Source organism: Accipiter gentilis, chromosome 18, assembly GCF_929443795.1.
Source record: "Accipiter gentilis chromosome 18, bAccGen1.1, whole genome shotgun sequence".
NCBI classification, from domain to species: domain Eukaryota; kingdom Metazoa; phylum Chordata; class Aves; order Accipitriformes; family Accipitridae; genus Astur; species Astur gentilis.
In genome coordinates, this window is record NC_064897.1 from 22,340,653 (window position 1) to 22,359,573 (window position 18,921).

At 39.2% G+C, this 18,921-nt stretch overlaps 1 protein-coding gene across 1 annotated transcript in view; it reads left to right on the forward strand.

Moving 5' to 3' along the window:
• Positions 1-16,578, forward strand: part of MYBPC1 (myosin binding protein C1) — a 79,996-nt gene extending 63,418 nt beyond the window's left edge. Inside the window, exons 26-33 of the mRNA XM_049822256.1 lie at positions 814-1,009; positions 1,789-1,928; positions 3,666-3,825; positions 5,344-5,480; positions 6,375-6,561; positions 11,411-11,469; positions 12,927-12,933; positions 15,871-16,578. Coding sequence (XP_049678213.1) covers positions 814-1,009; positions 1,789-1,928; positions 3,666-3,825; positions 5,344-5,480; positions 6,375-6,561; positions 11,411-11,469; positions 12,927-12,933; positions 15,871-15,971 — 987 coding nt within the window. The 3' untranslated portion in view covers positions 15,972-16,578. The remainder of the gene's footprint in view (positions 1-813; positions 1,010-1,788; positions 1,929-3,665; positions 3,826-5,343; positions 5,481-6,374; positions 6,562-11,410; positions 11,470-12,926; positions 12,934-15,870) is intronic.
• Positions 16,579-18,921: the final 2,343 nt, after the last annotated feature.

Below are 18,921 nucleotides of genomic sequence, written 5' to 3' on the forward strand. Positions count from 1 at the left end.
ATTCATTTCTATTTCATGTCTGCACACCTAAAGATACTGGGTGGGCATGATCTGGCTTCTATAAGGCTGTTAAAAGCCTGATAAAAGCTTGATCAGCAATACACTGCAAGGTACACTGCTCTTGAGAAATTAAAGGAATATTCTATGGTTATTCTCTAAGGCATTCAAAAAGGCGCGAGATTACACTTTTTGGACAGCATCTACAAATTGTTTGCCTCTGGAAGGCAAATCACATGGTAAAGCTGGTGGAATTCACCCTGATTTAAGCACCTAAATCGTGCATTACTAGGCCTACAAAAATGGCACAGAAAAGACGTCAACCCAGCCTACCTAACAAGTATTCCAACTGCTTTTGCAATGAAAGAAGAGAGTTTGCGATCCCTGGAGGACTTTCCTCTTTCACTGGCAGTGTACAGAATGTAGGCACTTCCAGAGGGTGAAATATTTTGTTTGGCATTTTCTGGGGTTTCCCCCCTTTTTCTTCTAGAAAACTGGAAATTAATTGTCAAATTTAACCAGAAAGTTAATTGTGCAATTTAGCCAGAAAGTTAATTGTCCAATTTAGCCAGAATTTGCAAGTATTTTCAGTCTCCTGAAAAAAAAAAAAAAAAAGAAAAAAAAGAAAGAAAACTGCATTTTAGGTCAATTAATATGATTTCATCTTATATGCTGTATGATTTAAGAAAGAATTCTCAGTTTCTTTCAGGATGGTTTTTACTTCCCATTTGAGGAAAATGGGAAATAAACCCATTTTCTCTCCCATCCTTTTCTTTCCCCAATATCATATACAAACTGTTTCCTGGCTTCTTACAGGGAAGACCAAGGGCAAAAGTATCATGGCAGAAAAATGGTTCTCCAATCGACAAGAACCAAATCAACATCCGCAACACTGAAAACGACACTATCATCTTCATCCGAAAGGCGGAAAGGAGCCACTCTGGAGAATATGACATGAAAGTGGAAGTAGAGAACTTGGAGGACAAAGCTACGATAGATATTCAGATTGTTGGTATGTTTTGAGAAACAGAAATAAATGCATGCCAGAGAAGCAGACTCCAGCCATTCCAAGGCTATAGGAAAACAGAGGAATCCCAAAGAGCATCTTTCTCGACAGTGATAACTCTCCACGTCCACTTACTTGGCTATAGATTTGTGGTCTCTAAGTAAAGCTCCCTACACAATGGCAGGTGCTTGATGGAACATGTCAGTCCCTTTTCTTTCACTGTTATGCTGTTCATGTTCTTGCCTATCCAGGATGTAAGCTTTTTCCTGTTGAGTCATATCCCTAGCCAGAAAAGGTAGTAAATTCATAGTAACTTTGTCACAAGTGTAATGTGAAAGAAATCCTAAATGTTGAAAGTACATAGAAGTAGGAAAGACAGACAAGAAAACTCATTTACTTTTTGGTTTTACCAATCTATTTCTTTACATAATAGGCAAAACTGGTAGCACAGCCTTTATAATGATTGTCTGACTTTGTCTTTTAGGAACACATCTTCAACTGTTTTAACTTTCCCAAAATATGATGTCCTTATGCTATTAAAGAGCATGTGCATATTAGAAACCATACACACAAAGTGGTCAAGTTACGTTTTTCATAATTCTGACATGTCTTAACTTTGGAAAGTTTTATTTTGCAACCTCAGCTTTCTTTTGACGTTGGTTTTGGCATCTGCGTGTTGTAAGAGAGAGAGAGAGAAATTGAACTAAGTGGAAGATGTGCGTAGGAAAGACAGAGGCAGAGAAAGCAAAAAGTGGAAAATTTCAGCTGCCTTGTTTTCATTATAGATCGCCCAGGGCCACCAGAGGTTGTAACTATTGAGGATGTCTGGGGAGAAAACGTAAATTTATCATGGAAGCCACCAAAAGATGATGGCAATGCTGCCATTACTGGGTACACTATTCAGAAAGCAGATAAGAAGAGTATGGTAAGTAATAAGGAGATATTTAAAAGGCTGATGTACTCATGAATTCTCCCTTTTAAAAATAAAAAGCCTTACATGCTTGAATTGATGGAGGTGGACAAAGCATTGATAAGTCAGTGTTGAGAAAATCTGCAAGGCATCTCTAAAATTTATAAAGATCACCTATTCACTGTATCTAAAGCCTAGAAATGGAAATGTTTTCAGATGATGCCAGAGAGGAGGACTAAAAAGGAAAGGACGGGTGGATTTGAGGGAAGTAATTCTGCTTTTTTTTCCTTTGTCTCAGTTGAGAAAGTAAAACGCCAAAATATTAATTCAGAAGTCAGTAGGCTGCTACTACTATCAAAATGTAGTGCTGTTGTTTTCAAACCTGTGATGTCACATTGTGTAAGTCATTGCCATTCCTTGCTATCCATGGCAAAATGGTACATAAGTAATTTGTAAACCGCTTTGAGATTTACAGATGAAAAGTGCTATATAGAGATGTTTATTATTTTCATTAAACTACATTCATTAAACATGAATTTTACACTTCCTCAAAAGAGAGTAGTTGGTTTCTTACATTTAGCACTTACTGGAAATCTAGGACAATGTTTTGGGAGTTGCCTTATCTAAGGGAATCTTTTTGCCACCCCCACCCCCCCCTCCCACTTTAATATGTTGATCTGCTTCATGGTCTGATCAATTCATTCTTCCTGTGCCATTACTTCCCTTCCTGTCCTTCATTTTTTCTTCCTCTTCGGACTGTAAGAAGAGATGGTCTCTGTACAGTGACCAGAACAATGATGTCCCCTGTCTCTAAATTACTGTGTTAAGGAGAAAGGAACAACAGTGGTGTCTGGGCTCCAGTGTGTCGTGGATCACTCAGGTCATTGTTTCCCCACATTCTCCATGGTGGTGAATTCTGCAGTTGTGGCACAGCTGGCCTTCTGCAGAAAAACTGTTTTCCCCAGAGGCACTTTGGCTCTTAAAGATGACCAAATATCAACAAAACCTGTGGCACACTGAACTCGGAACAAGTTCATCTTTAGAAAAGCAAGGAAACTATGTAGGGCAGAGTAAAGAAAAGCAAAAACATTGCTGTGGTCATATTGCACTTTATATTAATTGCATTTTTAGCATTAACCTCTTTCATCTCAGTTTGTTATTTAGGTGTTGTGTACTAGGATAGTACTTACATGCCCTGTTACTGCTGCCAGACTAAAGCGCTAAAACCCACCTCCCCATCTGACCCTTAAGATATCAGAGGATCACCTGCATAAAATTACATTTCTCATGAGCACTCAACCTGTGGAAGGGGGTGCAGATTAGTGCATTGGCCTCCTGTGAGTACATGTTGCTGCAGACTGGTACATGCAACTACTTTCCCCCCGCAGCCTGCAGTTTTCTACCTTCTCCGTCAGCAGCGTGGACTAGGAATGAAGGAACCTGCCTTGCCTCGCACAATACAACCTTTGTAATATCAGATTTCCTAAAATGAACCCTCCCAGCTGACGGAGTGTAACAATTCAGTAGGGTTCATCTGCCAGTTGGCCTTCACTGCTCAGTAGTGCACTCTGTGGTATTCTCATTATCACTCATTTCATCAACTACTGTTAGCTTCACTATTTTAGTATTCACTCACATTGCCTTAAAAGAAAAATCTTGCTTCTGCAAGCTTGATGATTCTTCCAAACAGTTAATGGTTGAGAGGCGCAGGGGCACGCGGGGAAGCTCACGCTCTGCGTTGGTGTCTTTCAGGAATGGTTCACAGTAATGGAGCACTACCACCGCACCTGCGCCACCATTAACGAGCTCATCATAGGAAACGAGTACTACTTCCGAATCTTCGCTGAAAACATGTGCGGCCTCAGTGAGGATGCAACGATGACCAAAGAGAGCGCTTTGATTGCAAAGGATGGTTAGCTAATTATCCGTTCCTTGTCAAAAGGGAAGGGGTGTGTTCAGAGGCTGGAAGGTGATGAGAGGTAAAGGCCATATCTCTAAAGCTTTCAGGTGCATTCCTAGCCCCAAGACCAGGTACAAGTAGCATCTAGGACATTTCATATTAGGGCTTCTTGGTTTGTCCACACAGTCGCGGGTTTTTAATTGAGAGTGGGACATTTTTTCCCATGTTCTGACATCCTCTACAATCTTGGATCTCAAAGTCGTGTCACCGCTGGCAGACCTAAGCGGACAAGAGCTGGAAGAGGAGTAAAGCAGCTGTTGGGTCAGAAGCAGGGGGTCACTGCCTCCCCCTGGAGACTTGGCATCAGCCGGGCAAATGCTTCTGCCCGTTTCAGGCAGGATCCAACAGATAAGTGTAACCCTCGCTTCACATCCCTTGCAGGTAGAGCTGGACAAATTCTGATTCTGTGGTCAGAAATCCTGACATTTCAGAAAGTGCCAGTTTGAAATGGTACTGTAAACTTTTTTAAAAAAAAATAAAATTAACTGCCCCTTTATGGGAGGGAAATTCTGCGAACAGGTGTTTTAAAGGAAGAAAATCAAACCAGATCACCTCAGTTTTCCTGAAAGGAAGGAATACGACTGCCACGATGCAGAGAACAGACAACCTGTATGACCCACACAGCCAGGCTGAAGGACTGAAAGTCCAGGGCACTGGGCCCCACTTCCATTATTAAAAAGAAAATAACCTGTCTCTTAGAAAGGGGCTCACGAGCAAAAGAATGGCTATAGGAATTGCTTTTCATCACTGCTTACTTGCCCTTGTCATGAGAGCAAGTATCAGGCCTAAGCTGCACTGAAGTCGGTATGAGAGCTTGGATCAGGTCTCAGTGAAGCAAAGATATTTAATGATACCTGTGCACAGGAATGGATGTCAGTCAGTCCAGCTGTTTTAAATGCCAGCTTAGTTTGTGGGTCAAGGTGATTTATTGATGGTAATCTCCATTGCAGAGCAGGGATAAAGTGGAATTGAGAAACTAGATTTTACCATATTTTCCTTGTACAGAAACTACATCCATTCAGATGTCTGTATTGTTAGTGCACTGTATGAAGCAGAAAGAAAATGGATTTTCCGATACAGAGCCAGTTTGTAATCAGAACAAACTGTGAAAAGTAATTGGCAACAGAGTGAACAAGGCTTGTCAGGGCAGACATCCCGCAGTACATCAGTCAGGATCCATCCTGTTCTGTAATACACAGGGCACGCTGGCAAAGACACAGAATAAATGGGTATTATTTTGTATACCACCTACTCAGGAAACAAAGAGAAGCTCTCAGACATCTATGCTGTAGCATGACCGAGGGCTGTAGTCAGTTCACAGGCGCACTTCCAGCCTCCCCTCCAAGTGCAATTACTAGAGTCACTAAAGCAGTGCAGGTCAGAACTGACTCTTTGCAGCCGTTGAAGATGCTTGACTATTTAGCTACATGCCAACAGTCTTTTTATAAATATTTTCTTTTCATCTCATAGGTAAAGTCTACAAATATCCAGTTTACGACGATTTTGACTTCAGTGAACGGCCGTTGTTTACTCAGCCTCTAGTGAACACATTTGCTGTAGCTGGTTACAACGCTACTTTGAACTGCAGCGTTCGGGGCAACCCCAAGGTACAGCAGAGCTCGTAACGGTATCAGTCAAAACACTAGAGAGTTTAACCTGACAATAAAAATCATAATACCATTTTTACTACTTGTCTCATGAGCCATGCTGAAGGCAAAAAGAGTGGCGTGGGCTCTAAAGAGTGGGCTCTAACACACTACCTGTGTTATAGGCATTATAGCAGTTACTAAATCCACAGATAACTCCGTGAAAGGGTAGAACCTCAGGAAAAGGCTGGGCTATACTGGGACCGGCACTTACAACAGCTGTACGGTTAATAGATCAGTAAAGGTTGTTACTAAAATAAAGCCATAATTATTCTATAAAAAGCTAATTATGCTTTAAGTAAGCGCATTGCAGGAATACTCTGGGGACCACGCTGGTTCTCAGGCCCACTGGGCAATGCATCTTCCAGTTCCTTTTGAGTTGTGTCTTTTTGTGATCTATTTTCTGTTGTGAGAAACTGAACTGACCTAGTAAAATGAGAACTCGGGAGTGTTTAAGAATGTTAGCTGTTCACTCTCCACCTTCCCAGTTTCTGACTGTGGAAGTTATTGTGAAAAAACATGCTTTTCTTATTGACTTAGAGTAATCGGATGTCAAAAGTTATTTCTCAGATGTTTGCTATCATTACACAGCACCTCTTATATTGATAATAGGCTTATATTTATGACTTTAATTATGTGATAGGAGCTGCACTGAAAAAATCATGCTTAAAAAGAGATGCATGATGCAGCCCATGTTTATGTTTGAGTTAAGGATTACAGTTTCCTTTCTATTACTACTTTATCCATTTCGTATCATTTCTGGAATACTCACCTTTAGCTGAACATCACAAAAAGTAGTAAAATATTTCGGTTCCTAGGTTTATGCATGTGGGCTTTCTTTTGTTTTTACCACAGCCCAAAATAACCTGGCTGAAAAACAAAGTCGTTATCATGAATGACCCAAAGTACCGAATGTTCAGCAACCAAGGTGTCTGTACCTTGGAGATCCGCAAACCCAGTCCCTACGATGGGGGTACTTACACCTGCCGAGCAGTCAATGAACTTGGAGAGGCAGAAGTTGATTGCAAACTGGAAGTAAAAGGTAAGGGGTTTAAAACATTGCAAGTGCCCTGTTTGTCTGAACACCATCTACATAGGAGTCAAAAGTATGCAAGGCAAACGCAAAAGGGAGTTCAAACAACTTTTTAAACTTTCCCAGATGAAAATATTAACTTGGTGAGGACAAAATAAACGATATTGGTTGCTTCGATTTCTTTTTGAGGACCAACATGCTGTGCTTATGGTATATTGTCTTCCCCACCCCCCCATGCTGATTCATATCTTCAGTGATTGCAAGGACTTCTTCCCAAGTGACAAAAGGGAAAACTGTGACTCTCAGACCACTTACCTGAGAAACTCTAGTAAGACTCAGCCATAGAACTCTTTGGGAAAACGTTAAGAAAATCATCTTGGATAAGCAACAGATCTCTGAAGGAAATGGCAAGGGGAAAAGGAGAGAAGGAAGAAAGATTAGTTCAGGGCAGACTGTCTGCTTTAAAATTATTAAACAAACCAAAAATTCGCTTCAAAGGAATGTGTTAGCAAAATCATGTAGCAAAACCCAGTATTGTTCCCAAGGACACAAGCTAGTTGATACAGCTGCTGTATTTGCTTTGAGAACAAATATTCAAAACTATGGATTTTGCAAATACAGGGAAAGAGGACTAAGTAGGTTAGCCTTCCACAACTGAAGACATGCTTTATTTTCATTAATAGATAAATTTTATGAATTTCAGGGAGTTTAGCATTGACTGGGATATCATGAGTGGCAACAGGGTTTGGATTGGACTACTAATGAATAATCTCAGGATGATATTTTTCAGAAAATTACTTCCTAGGAAAAGATGGTGTCATATTTAGCTGGACTAACTCCTACCAAAGGCTTTTGTTTCAAGTGTGGAATAAGCTAAGTATTTCTGAAAAAATTAATCTGAGGTTATAAGTAAGGAAAGCTGCCTAAAGCCAGCTGATAGGAAGTGTCTAACTCGGGAATTTAGAGGGAATTTAGGCTAGCTGAATATGGCCCTAATTATATTATTTCCATCATGCTAGTCTATAATGAAAACCATAATATTTAATATCCTTATGGATTGTATTGTGTTTATTTTGGATTTCAATTTCCATTTTCTGTATTTTCTCATGTGTCTTGTCCCACAGCTCAAATCTGCTAGCAAGAAGCCATTGCAATAAATGTTTGGTCTATGAAGTTGAACATTTAACTAAATGTAATGAAAATATGCATAATATGTTTCTTAATTTTCATGATTTATTTTTAAGAGATTGTGTTTAAAAGATGTCCTTATCCTGAAAGTATGATGGTTTTCCTTAATCACAAGCAAACTTTCTATTTCACAGCATAACAGAAGACCTCATCACCTGAGAGGGTTGTTTCATCTATTTTTTTATACTGAAAGGCCAAGTTAGTTTGCTATTTCATTAAACTTCCTAAGTCCCCAAGCCCTAACGTTCTTAGGCACATTTACACTCAATTGCAACTTTTTAGTCTTCAGCTCTTTGCTTGCAGTACAACCAAATACTACATTTTTAAATACAAGAAGCTGGTTTTCTCTGTCCTTTGTTTTACAAAGAATTTTTTACATTTAATGTGCAGAATACTGTGAAACATTTTTAAGATAAGACATAATTTAACTAATATCTCTCCATTTTAGGAAGTCCAAGCTCCAAATATTGCCGCAGATTACGTATTATTCTTCAGTAGTTCCCTTTCCAGCTGTTGTGAAATATAGATTCTTCTGTCGATCTTGGAACTTTTTTTCATTGAATATCAGGATGAATTACTTCATTGCCTTTGAAGCGTAATACAAACACCACGTTGTCACTCAGGCTCTCTTTTAATACGTAACACTTCCCAAGAAATTGTTCACTAGCAGTGGAAGCTGCTCTATGCTAAGAGTTTTTGAGAGAAGTGTGGGGAGATTTTTGCCTTTGATCAATACAGATGGGGAATTTAATGTCTTACATTTATGGACTGGTATCTGAAATAGGCTGGGAATGCTTAAACCCTTTTCTAGTCAATTAGATGTAAAGTATCTAAGAGAAAAAGTTACAGTTCTATTCATTGAAGTGGGCACTAGGTACAGCTGAGATGATGTCCCTGCTGATTTTTGCTGACAAATGTTTATTTAACTTTCAGAAGTCCAGTTTTCTGAGTAGTGTTCTGAAATGGAGAGCACATGATACACTATGTTCACAAGCTGCCAGACCTGTCCCATTCACAGCTGATTCTTTCCATAATGCCTGCAATTAAGGATTAAACCAAAAAAATGTTATGTCTGGCAACAGAGCAGCAAACGATTAGGGTAGACAACAGAGCAGTGAAGCACTAGAGCAGATTTCCCGCAGAGGTTGCAGAGCCTTTGATACCAAGAGCCTTTAAGAGCAGCTTAGAAGAACAGCAGTACAATTTGTTAGGCTTATGATATGCACTAAATGACTTCTCAAGATTGCTTCCAGCTCTGTCAGTCTGAGATTTTGACTCAGTTCTTAACGCTGCCAACGTACCCTAGCACCTCAGTCAGGTTCAAGCATCCCCCGATAGTTCATCCCACGGGAAACCTTGGATAGATGCATGGGCTTTGCATCGTGTCCTGAGGGTTGTATTAATCCTATCAGCTGGTTGCAGCACATCCTACAGTCTCAATTCCTCTGGCACCTTATCTTGGGGTTGCAGCTGAAGATACCTTTGCTACAGCGAGAATGGGGCTGTAAGAATTATTCACTTTAGACAAGATTGAGTTCATCCTTCCCCACTTTTAAACAAAACCTCTCACACCCACTGACTGCAAAAGGCTTGTAGCATAGACCTTTCTAGACTCAAACAGCCTTCTTTCTTCTCAAAGAAAGTAATTTTTACTTTAAAAGAGGAACTGGAAATAATGGAATATGATGCCATAGACATCTTGCTCAGAGCAGCACTTTAGTTTTGCATCACACCTGGAAGAAGTCCTGAAAAACGCAGGCTGTTAGGATCCTACCCGGGCTGTGTGTTGTTTCTCTCTTCTTAGCTACGTGATGGGCTGTTTCATTAACCTAAATCCCACCTGCCCTAGTTAATGGTTGGCTTCTGAACCCAATTTCACGTCAGCCGTCACCTGGTGCAGCCCCACTCCCTCCCACCAAGCTTGGTGTTGTGGTTCTCTCCCAACGGTTTGGGCTGTCAGTGGTCGTCCCGCCTGAGATTCCTCCTTCCATCCTGGCAGGTTTAGCCATTACTTCGGGCTCCTTTTTGAAGACGGCTTAGACTAGTGATTTGTAGGGCTTAGACACAGGACAGCTGTTGTGAGGGTTCAGTGCTGACACTCTTAACATGATTGGCAGTTCAACTGATGAATTCAAAGGGAATAGGATTAAGCGAATACAGCAGCTTGGCTAACCAGGATAGGCTGAGGGTTTGCTATGTGATACAGATAAATGCGAATGAGTATTAAACAGCCAGAGCATAAAAACATAATTGCATCTTATTTCACTCTCCTACTGACTTACGTGTTGAATCATTCTCTTAAATTTTCCAGCCTGTTTGTTCATTTAAGAAGGCTCTTCGGATCACTGCTCATCACGCTGATGCAGAGCAAAGACTTAGGGATTTCTGACTCACTGGAAATAGACTGCAGTGTGTGTGTGTGTTTTCATATGTATAGCTTTAAACTGGTTCAGCTTTATTCCAGCAAGTAACAGTCAAGGTCTGGATTTGTAAAATGATGAGATACAGTTGAAGGTTGCCTGAATAACACCAACAGGCTCAAAGCTATGCTACCTATCTGGTGAACATACCAGCTACAGTGCTATTATTACAGCTCTTTGGATAGTAAGTCCTGCTAAAGAGCTCTATGCCACGCAACTGTATATATTGTAGTAAGTGAATTTTCTTATATTGGCTAGAATTTCTGTTATCCATCTATTTCCGAGGTATTGGAGATCTGAAATTTATGACGCATATATATATACACACATATATGCTCAGTCCAAGGAATGTCATAGAACTACTCACAGAACAGTCCTAGGATTTCTGATTTTGCATAGTATTTGACCAACTGAGCAGCTATGAATACCTTGGCTATGAATACTATCAGTATGCTACAATTTTCTACTTTTTTAGCCATTTGCTTACATTATTTTAGGTGTAAAATTAAACCCCCTAGTTGTTACTAAATTTAATGCTCTTTTCCTGAAAAAGTTTTAGTCATAATTATGAGCACAATAATAAAAATAATAAAACCTTATTCTGTCCTCATAAAAAGGTTTTGCATGTACTGATGTTATTTCAGATAGACAGTAGTTCATTCTTCTGTCTTAAGTTTTGCTGGGCGAACTTAAAGATGGCAGGTTTACGAGCTGCTTGGTACAATTGCACGTGCAATGGTTTTTTTTGTAAATATAAACATGCTGCAAAAAGTCATGTAATAGATTTTAGAGAAAAGAATAACTCTACCTCATATATCTTGAAAGATGATACATGCACAGAATCTCATGATACATCTTTCATACTAATCTTACTACAGAAAAGAATGTATATATCTTTTAAGTTTGTTGAGGTAGATCCATAAATATGGCTGTAAGTCTCCACTGCAAGCAGTAAGAAACTGATTCCTTATCAGCCTCACTGGAGTCAACGAAAAGATTCAGATAAAGCGGCATGTTGCTTTTATCATGAAACAAATGTTTTTGGAGAATGTTTATCTTAAGAGCGAAATCGAGGTTGGTGATCACTCTTGTAGGTTGATGGTAGCAAAGATGCTGTATGAGAAATATTTTTTAAAAAGGTGTTAACATCAAGATGCTGTATGAGAAATATTTTTTAAAAAGGTATTAACATCAACTGGGAAGAATTTCAAATGCGAATAAATACCACTATAAATATTCTAATTCTGCAGTGATATATCATGGAGTAATTAACCCAGGAGAACCATTCTTCTTGGCGGGGAATAATCAGGTTTATAATAAGCATAATCCTCTGGACATTCCATTTCACTCCCTTCCTTTCTTTCCACATGCAAACGCATTTTCTGCATGCAAAGTGTGTATTTATTTGCTTTTTAGATTAAACTAGCTAGTGTCTCATGGCATACAATGTCTATGTCACATGAGCAACGAAGGCCAAATTAATCAAGAATATGGGTATTTAACATCAGAGTTGCAAAGGTTCTAGATGTATTTCTGCTATGTCACTGGGCATAGAACTACTACCAGGACCTATAAAGGATTTATTTAATGACTGTGACTACCTTTGACCAGAACACTTAGACCTTTCCAGGAGATAGAAATTTGCATCTCGAAAAACCAGCTCTCAGTTAGTTTGTAGAATTGTTGAAAGAGCAGAAGTATCATAAAGTCATTTGCTGTGCTTAAAAGGCATTCTTTATTACAATCATTATTTGGTTACGAGTTAGTGCTCAGAATGATATTCCATGCCTGAGCTTGACCTACAGTCTAAGGATGAAATCTTGATCCAACTGAAATCAGTGAAAACTTTTTACTTACAAGCATATAATTTTACCTAATTTCCTCTAGAACTTACCTTAAATTCAGGTTTGGTGGGCTTCAGAGAATTTGGCTCTTTTTATAGAAATGTGTTTGCTTTTAACATTGCCCAAATCCAGAATATTGCCAGTGCAGTTTTAAAATTACAGAGATGCCCAGAAACCAGTCTGCAGCATATTATGCATCCAAATTTAATATTTCAAACCTAAAACATGTTAAGAAATCAGGCTAGATAATGTTCCTGTAGTTTTTGAAGTATGAAGGTATTTTTCTTAAAAGGCTACACTAGGTACAAAGTTGATTGCTTTTATATACATAGACATATATAAATGTATATATATGGGTGTTTTTGTAGAGTCAAACTGCTTAAAGGTAAGGGCTCGTATAGAGTAAATAGCATGCTTTAAGTAATGTAAATGTGGATATGTGACAAAGTACATACTTTAGTCCACAGGTATGTAATTAGTCTGTACTTGATTATTTTGCCTTATAGAGTTTCAACATATATATATATATATATATACATGCTTCAGTGTTATGTGTGTGCTTTTTTTTCCCTGGTGGAAAATAGTATATATATATATGTGTTAGCTTCTTTGAAGCTATGTTTGGAAACTTTTATCATAAATGTCAGTTGCATAATTTGGTTCCAATCTATACTTTAGACTAATTACAGGATTTATAGTTACTTGTACATATTAATATAGCTTTTACATATTAATGATAATTTTGAAGTGGAACTGGATCCCTACCTTTTACTCTTCATGTGTTTCTATTCCTACATATTTTACATGACTAAGGATTAAAACGTCATCTTGACATAATTGTAAGCATAATTTCACTCAACATTTTCTCTCTACTTTTGTGTTTGCGATTAAATTGTTACTTCTCTTTCTCTCTCTCCCTTAGTTACACAGTAAGGATTTTTGAATGTATATTGTCATCTAAGGTAAGCTTTCATATGATTCTTGCATATGAAGCTTATGTCTGTTTACACGTCATACAATGTCTGCCTAGTATGGCATGATTTTCATTATTTCACTTAATGAAAATGTTCTTTATAATTAGTAGCATGATAGTTTTAAGGCATATAAATTCAGATTTTTATAGTAATTGTTTGTTACGGTAACTCCTCTTAGTAGTACATCCCACTACCTTCTAATAATGCATGTTTCAATGGAATTTAACAGTGCATGGGTTAGCATGATTAATTAGCACGAATAAAATGCAAGTAATAAAAGAGCATTTTGCATTTACAGTCAGTTATTTTCATAGGAATATACCTCTACATAAATGAAATATTTATTCCACAGTTAATTTCATTTACAAATGAATAAGTCATATCACAACTTGCTCTACATGAGTTGAAAAGAATGCCAAAAAGCATGCTTTTTTTGTGTCTGTATTGTGCATCTACCTAAGGTCAGAAGCGAACACTTCTGCAATAATGATGGTGTTAAATGAGATAGCGCAGTCTCATAATCACTAGTAACTAATAGCACTTTAATTGGATAATCCTTGTGTTAATAAAGGTTATAAATTCCTAAAATCTGTACTCAGGATAAATGCTGTAAGTATCAGCTCAGTTGCATTTAGCTGAAGCATTCAGAGGCGCTGGTATCTTCATCCTGGCAATGTACTTTTGCTTTAAAGTTTTTGGTGTGTTCCAGAAAAGGCTCAGAAGGTAAGTGCAGTTATTAGTAGGTGGTTTTGCAACTTGCAGAACAGAATACTCATGCAGACTTGTAAAAGGGATAGTAACGGTACGTAGCTTTCTTACAACGAATGGCACCCTTCACCCTGAGAAAGGGCAGACTTTAATGCTTTTAGCAAAATATTTACCTTTTCCCCACTGTTCCTTCCAAATGTCATTTGATTTCAATGAAATTAACAGAAATAGACATGTGTTTCGTTTCCATGACATTTTTTTTTAATGGCATGAAATTTCACCCCTAATTTGGATTATTGGTAGTAAATTACTGCTTCTACAGCAGTGGGATCTGGGGTGCCCTGGCTGGTGTGTTAGACACTACACACGTTTTTCTGGGCACTGAAAAGAAATATTTTGTCTTGGATTGCTAAAATTATTAAATGTTCTTCAAAAAATCTTTTGCCTTGTCCCTTTTTCCAGAACACCAAAGAAAACATGGAGTACTTCGAGTGGCTTTCTTAAAAGTCCAGGTTTCTATTATAGCAGTGATTTAAAATAGGTTTGGTTCAGCTTTTTACTCACGGTGGCTAAGCCACAGTCATGAAGCACAAAGACCTAAAAGGCTGGCAATGGTACTTCTGATACCTGTTCAGTGCATATTGACTCCAACCATCATAAAACTGGAAAATGGAAAAAAAACCCCAAAACCCAAACCCAACCAAGTTTAGTTTGACAGAGACAGGAAACAAAGTTTTGGCAGGGCTGGAGGAATCGCTGAATTCAAAAAGCCCCTATTTGTCAGCAGGGCTTGTGAGCAAGGACACTCACTGCTGCAGCTGAGGAAGATGCTGGCCACACGCAGGGAGTAAGTCTCCCCTATGGCTCCGTGCAGGACCTCTGCCGTGGTTTAACCCCAGCCGGCAACTGAGCACCACGCAGCCGCTCGCTCATTCCCCCTCCCTGCAGTGGGATGGGGGAGAGAATTGGGAGGGGGGAAAAAAAAAAAAAACCTCCTGGGTTGAGATAAAGGCAGTTTAATAGGACAGAAAAGGAAGGAAAAATACTACTACTACTACTAGTAATAGAATATACAAAAGAAGTGATGCACAATACAATTGCCCACCACCTGCTGACAAATGCCGGGCCAATCCCCGAGCTGTGGTGCCCCCCAGCCAACTCCCCCCAGTTTATATACTGGGCATGACATCATATGGTGTGGAATATCCCTTGGGTCAGTTGGGGCCAGCTGTCCTGGCTGTGTCCCCCCCCAGCTCCTTGTGCACTCCGCTGGCAGGGCAGTATGAGAAGCTGAAAAGTCCTTGACTTAGTACAAACACTGCTCAGAAACAACTAGAACATCTGTGTGTTATCAACATTCTTATCCTAAATCCAAAACACAGCACTATACCAGCTACTAAGAAGAAAATTAACTTTATTCCAGCCTAAACCAAGACAACCTCCCACAGCTTTGAGATCACACACCAATAGCTTTAAGCGCTGGGAAAACTCTAGAGCTTTCAGGGAGTAAGCACCTGGATCCAAGGTGATTACATGTGGTCTGGTTTTATACAAAAGTGAATCCAAAATCATTCCTCAGGCTTCCCCAGCAGGTGAAAGTTTCCACTTTCGTCACCTCTCTCTGGAGCCTAAAGGCACCTGTATCTAAAGTCCTGGCTTTTTTTCATATGATTCTTTTACATATGTCATCCCACCTGTTATTTTCAAGCAACTTGGTAAATATCTTGCTAAATACTTATAAACCATTATAAGACCCAACGCTAGAATAATTTGAATGTCTCCGCATGTTTTCCACAACTCATCGTAGTCAGGTGTTTTGTACTTTGTTCGTGGGCTCAGTTCCATCTCTGACTGTACCCCACCCAGCCGGATGGAAAACCAGGAGGGTGATTTGAGGTGAAGCTTATCACAGACTATTGCATGGGGTGAGATAAAGGACTGTATAGATCACATCCCAGAAATTAAATTCACCCTGCACAAGAGGACAGGAAAGTTCTGTATGGTACAGAGATTAAATAATGGTTAATTCTCATGCTGGACTTTTGAACAGGGATGAATTTTATCACATCTCAAAATGAAGTATGCAATAGGGACTGACTAAATCTTTCTTGCCAGAAAACAAAGGTAAAAAGCTCTTGCTCCAAGGACCTTTGACCTAAAGATTGTCTTATTCCTTGTTTGTAGGTGGGCTTTCGTTCTTCAGACTACTGATGGATGGAGTGCCTCCGCATATCATTGATTCATATATGCGTGAAGTACAGGCAAACAAAACTGAGGGGAAGTGAGAGTCCGTCCAGTGTTTCCTCCCACCGCGCTGGAAATTGGTAGCAGAATTACAGCATTTTAGTTCTTGCAATGACAGAACAAACGTGTGGCTGGGGATTTTCTTTTTTTTTCCTTCTTCTTCTTTTTTTTTTTTTTTTTTTTTGTTTGTTTTTTGTTGTTTTGTTTTCCCTACCTGCTCTTACTGAAAAGAAAGAATACGCATGGATTGCTTTGGGGTTGAAATGAAATGAACTGAAGACAACACACATTTTGTAATGTTCAGCTTTATTTCCTGTTTGATATTGTGTTCTGGTTTTTAATGAGGAAAGAGGAGAAGCTGTGTAATAAACATGAGGAGGCAGTCAGAGTTCCCACTCGGTGGTACAAAGCAGATCTTTCTCAGACTGGAAGTACATGGATTACCCAGTAGCTGTGCAATAAGACCCTTGGAATACATACCTCTGATAATGTATCTTATTCACCTGAGAATTGTTTAGCAGAATATGGTTTTACTGTAACGTAATTAATACATATGTACTTAATGATCATTTAAGCTGAACATATCTTCCTTTAGAAGTTTTGATTTCCTAAATCCAACCCATCAGTCTCTCAACTGAACTGAAATTGTTTTATTTAATGTACAATAAATATGAAGTGTTTAAGATCTACCAAGTTCTTGTTCACTATTTTTTAAAGTTTTTTTCTGTCTCATCTTACCACATTTCTTGTTTAATTTCCACATACTGTAAAGCAGGAACTTGAGCCCACCACCTTGAGGGGAAAATAGTATCAGCAGTCACCTAACCCAATGGGCTTATACCGTAAGATGCATGACCCAGAATGTGAATGAAGTTAAATGCTATAGGTACATGCAGTTTTGTATCTACATGTTTTGAATGCCAAGGGTGGCAGCTTTCATCACCCTGGATCTGCCCCCGTCCTCATCAATTCATGGAGCTCTTGAGGTATGGTAGCAGGAAAGGGAGTCAGACCATATCACTAGTGAGTTTACCATGCAAGGCAAAAATGCCTTAGATAAGGTAAAATGGCTACATTATTTTTCCAGCTCTAGTGTCATTAACCTCCAAGTATTTCAGGAGTGGGGGTGATTGTCCGTAAGTCTCCAGCAAACTCTAAAGCACGTGAGACAGAAGGTCACACATAATTCAGCCAGGTTGTTGATTGTCTATTGCCCTGTCATTTATTTACCAGTTCTCACTCTGGCTGTATAGATAGGGTAGGTTATGTGCTTACTGACTAATGATTGATCTCCAATTACGGTTTATAAAGATAAAGGTCTACTTAGACCAGTAGTACATTACAAGGTGGTTATTTGAGGTTAGCACATTTTCAAACACCCAGCAGTCAGTAATTATGCAATAATAAAAGAATGTGTTACTATGAACCACCACTGCTGAACGGGTGTTTTTGCAGCTGAATTACCATTTCTTTCACTTTGGGGACCTGAATGCATTTTCTCACTTTGTTCTGTAAGTCTTACTCACGCTGTGATCCTTTTTCTTCCTTCTCTCCTTACTATCTTTGTGATTTCTTCTGTGCTGCCATCTGTGCAAGGAAGCAATTTTCCGTTCCCAGTGTTCCTAGACACAGCCCCCTGCCAGTATTTCACCCTGCTCCTGCAAAAATCATTTCTCTCCTACACATTCATTCACACCTACACATGAAAGAATGCAACACATCTACTAAGAAGAAAATTTCATAAAGGATTAATAATTTCTCTTTTTTCTGTATCTCACCAGTGAATCAGGACTCCCTTCATCTGCTTTGAAGGGCAGAAGGCTGTAGGAAAGGGTCAGTTTGAATTTATGCCATGCAGGTTTAAGCATTTAAGTACATGGCCCTCATTTAAAATAATATGAGTCTGTTGAGATATATTATAGTCAGCACCAAAAACTATAGTTATTTTGAGTTTGTGCTTTTCAGTAAGCCAAAAAGGATGCACATAGCCATCTGCACTTTGTATGCAATGATGTTTACAGCTTCAAGCTTATGTATCTATCTGCCTCCTCAGTCTTAATATACTGTACATCACAACCTGGAAGCCAGCATAAATCTCAGCTTCTGTAGGCTCTCTGCCGATGGAATTAGCTAGGCTAATTTCTACCAGATGCCAGCAGTGTTAAAAGACAAGCTGAACTAAGCTACTTTTCACTGTGTGAACAGTAAGCGTTATATTCGGATGCCCTTAATTCCTCCCCAGTTGCGTTGCCCAGCATTTGCCATTGGCTGTCCCTCGGCTCGAGATGGGCCACACCAACAGGACACACTGGGTATCAGGCCGTGCGTGGAATCGAGCTGAGTGGGCATTAGTGTGCTATAAATTCATACTCTCGCTAACTGCTGACCAGCCAAGCCTCTGGATTAAAAATTAATTGAAAATGACTTTGAGAGGAATGATAGGATAGGGTGGGATAGAAAAGGGACTTCTAGTAGATCTAAAACATGCTGCAGAACCTTAAATAGAGAATAACATATGATAAAGTTTTGATTTATGATGATCCCCTAATGGGATTCTCCAGGGATGGTGTTTGATAGATGAAATAAAGTCACCAAACCCACAGAGTTAAGAAAATGCTAATGAAATCTGCAGTTAATACCAGCTTGGGAGAATAAAGATGTACCAAAGACAACAAAAACTACAGGCAAAACAACCTAGAGAAAATAGAAGCAGCACAGTATCATGTAGTAGAAGATATGTCCCAATGCTCCTAAGAAGAAATTTCTCCAACAGTCAGCTCACATGGAATTTCCGGGAAATTAGTAAACCTGAAAGAGACCTATGAGTAACAGAGGACAGCAAATAAAACCTGGTCATAGGAGATAAAGTAACAGCAAAACACAAAAGCTCCAGAAGTGAAACTAGCTGTGCTTTTGTGGCTTGCGGTTGTGTTCCCTGATGTCTCACAATATGCGAAACCAGCCTAAGGCTTCAGCTAGTTGCATTATTCG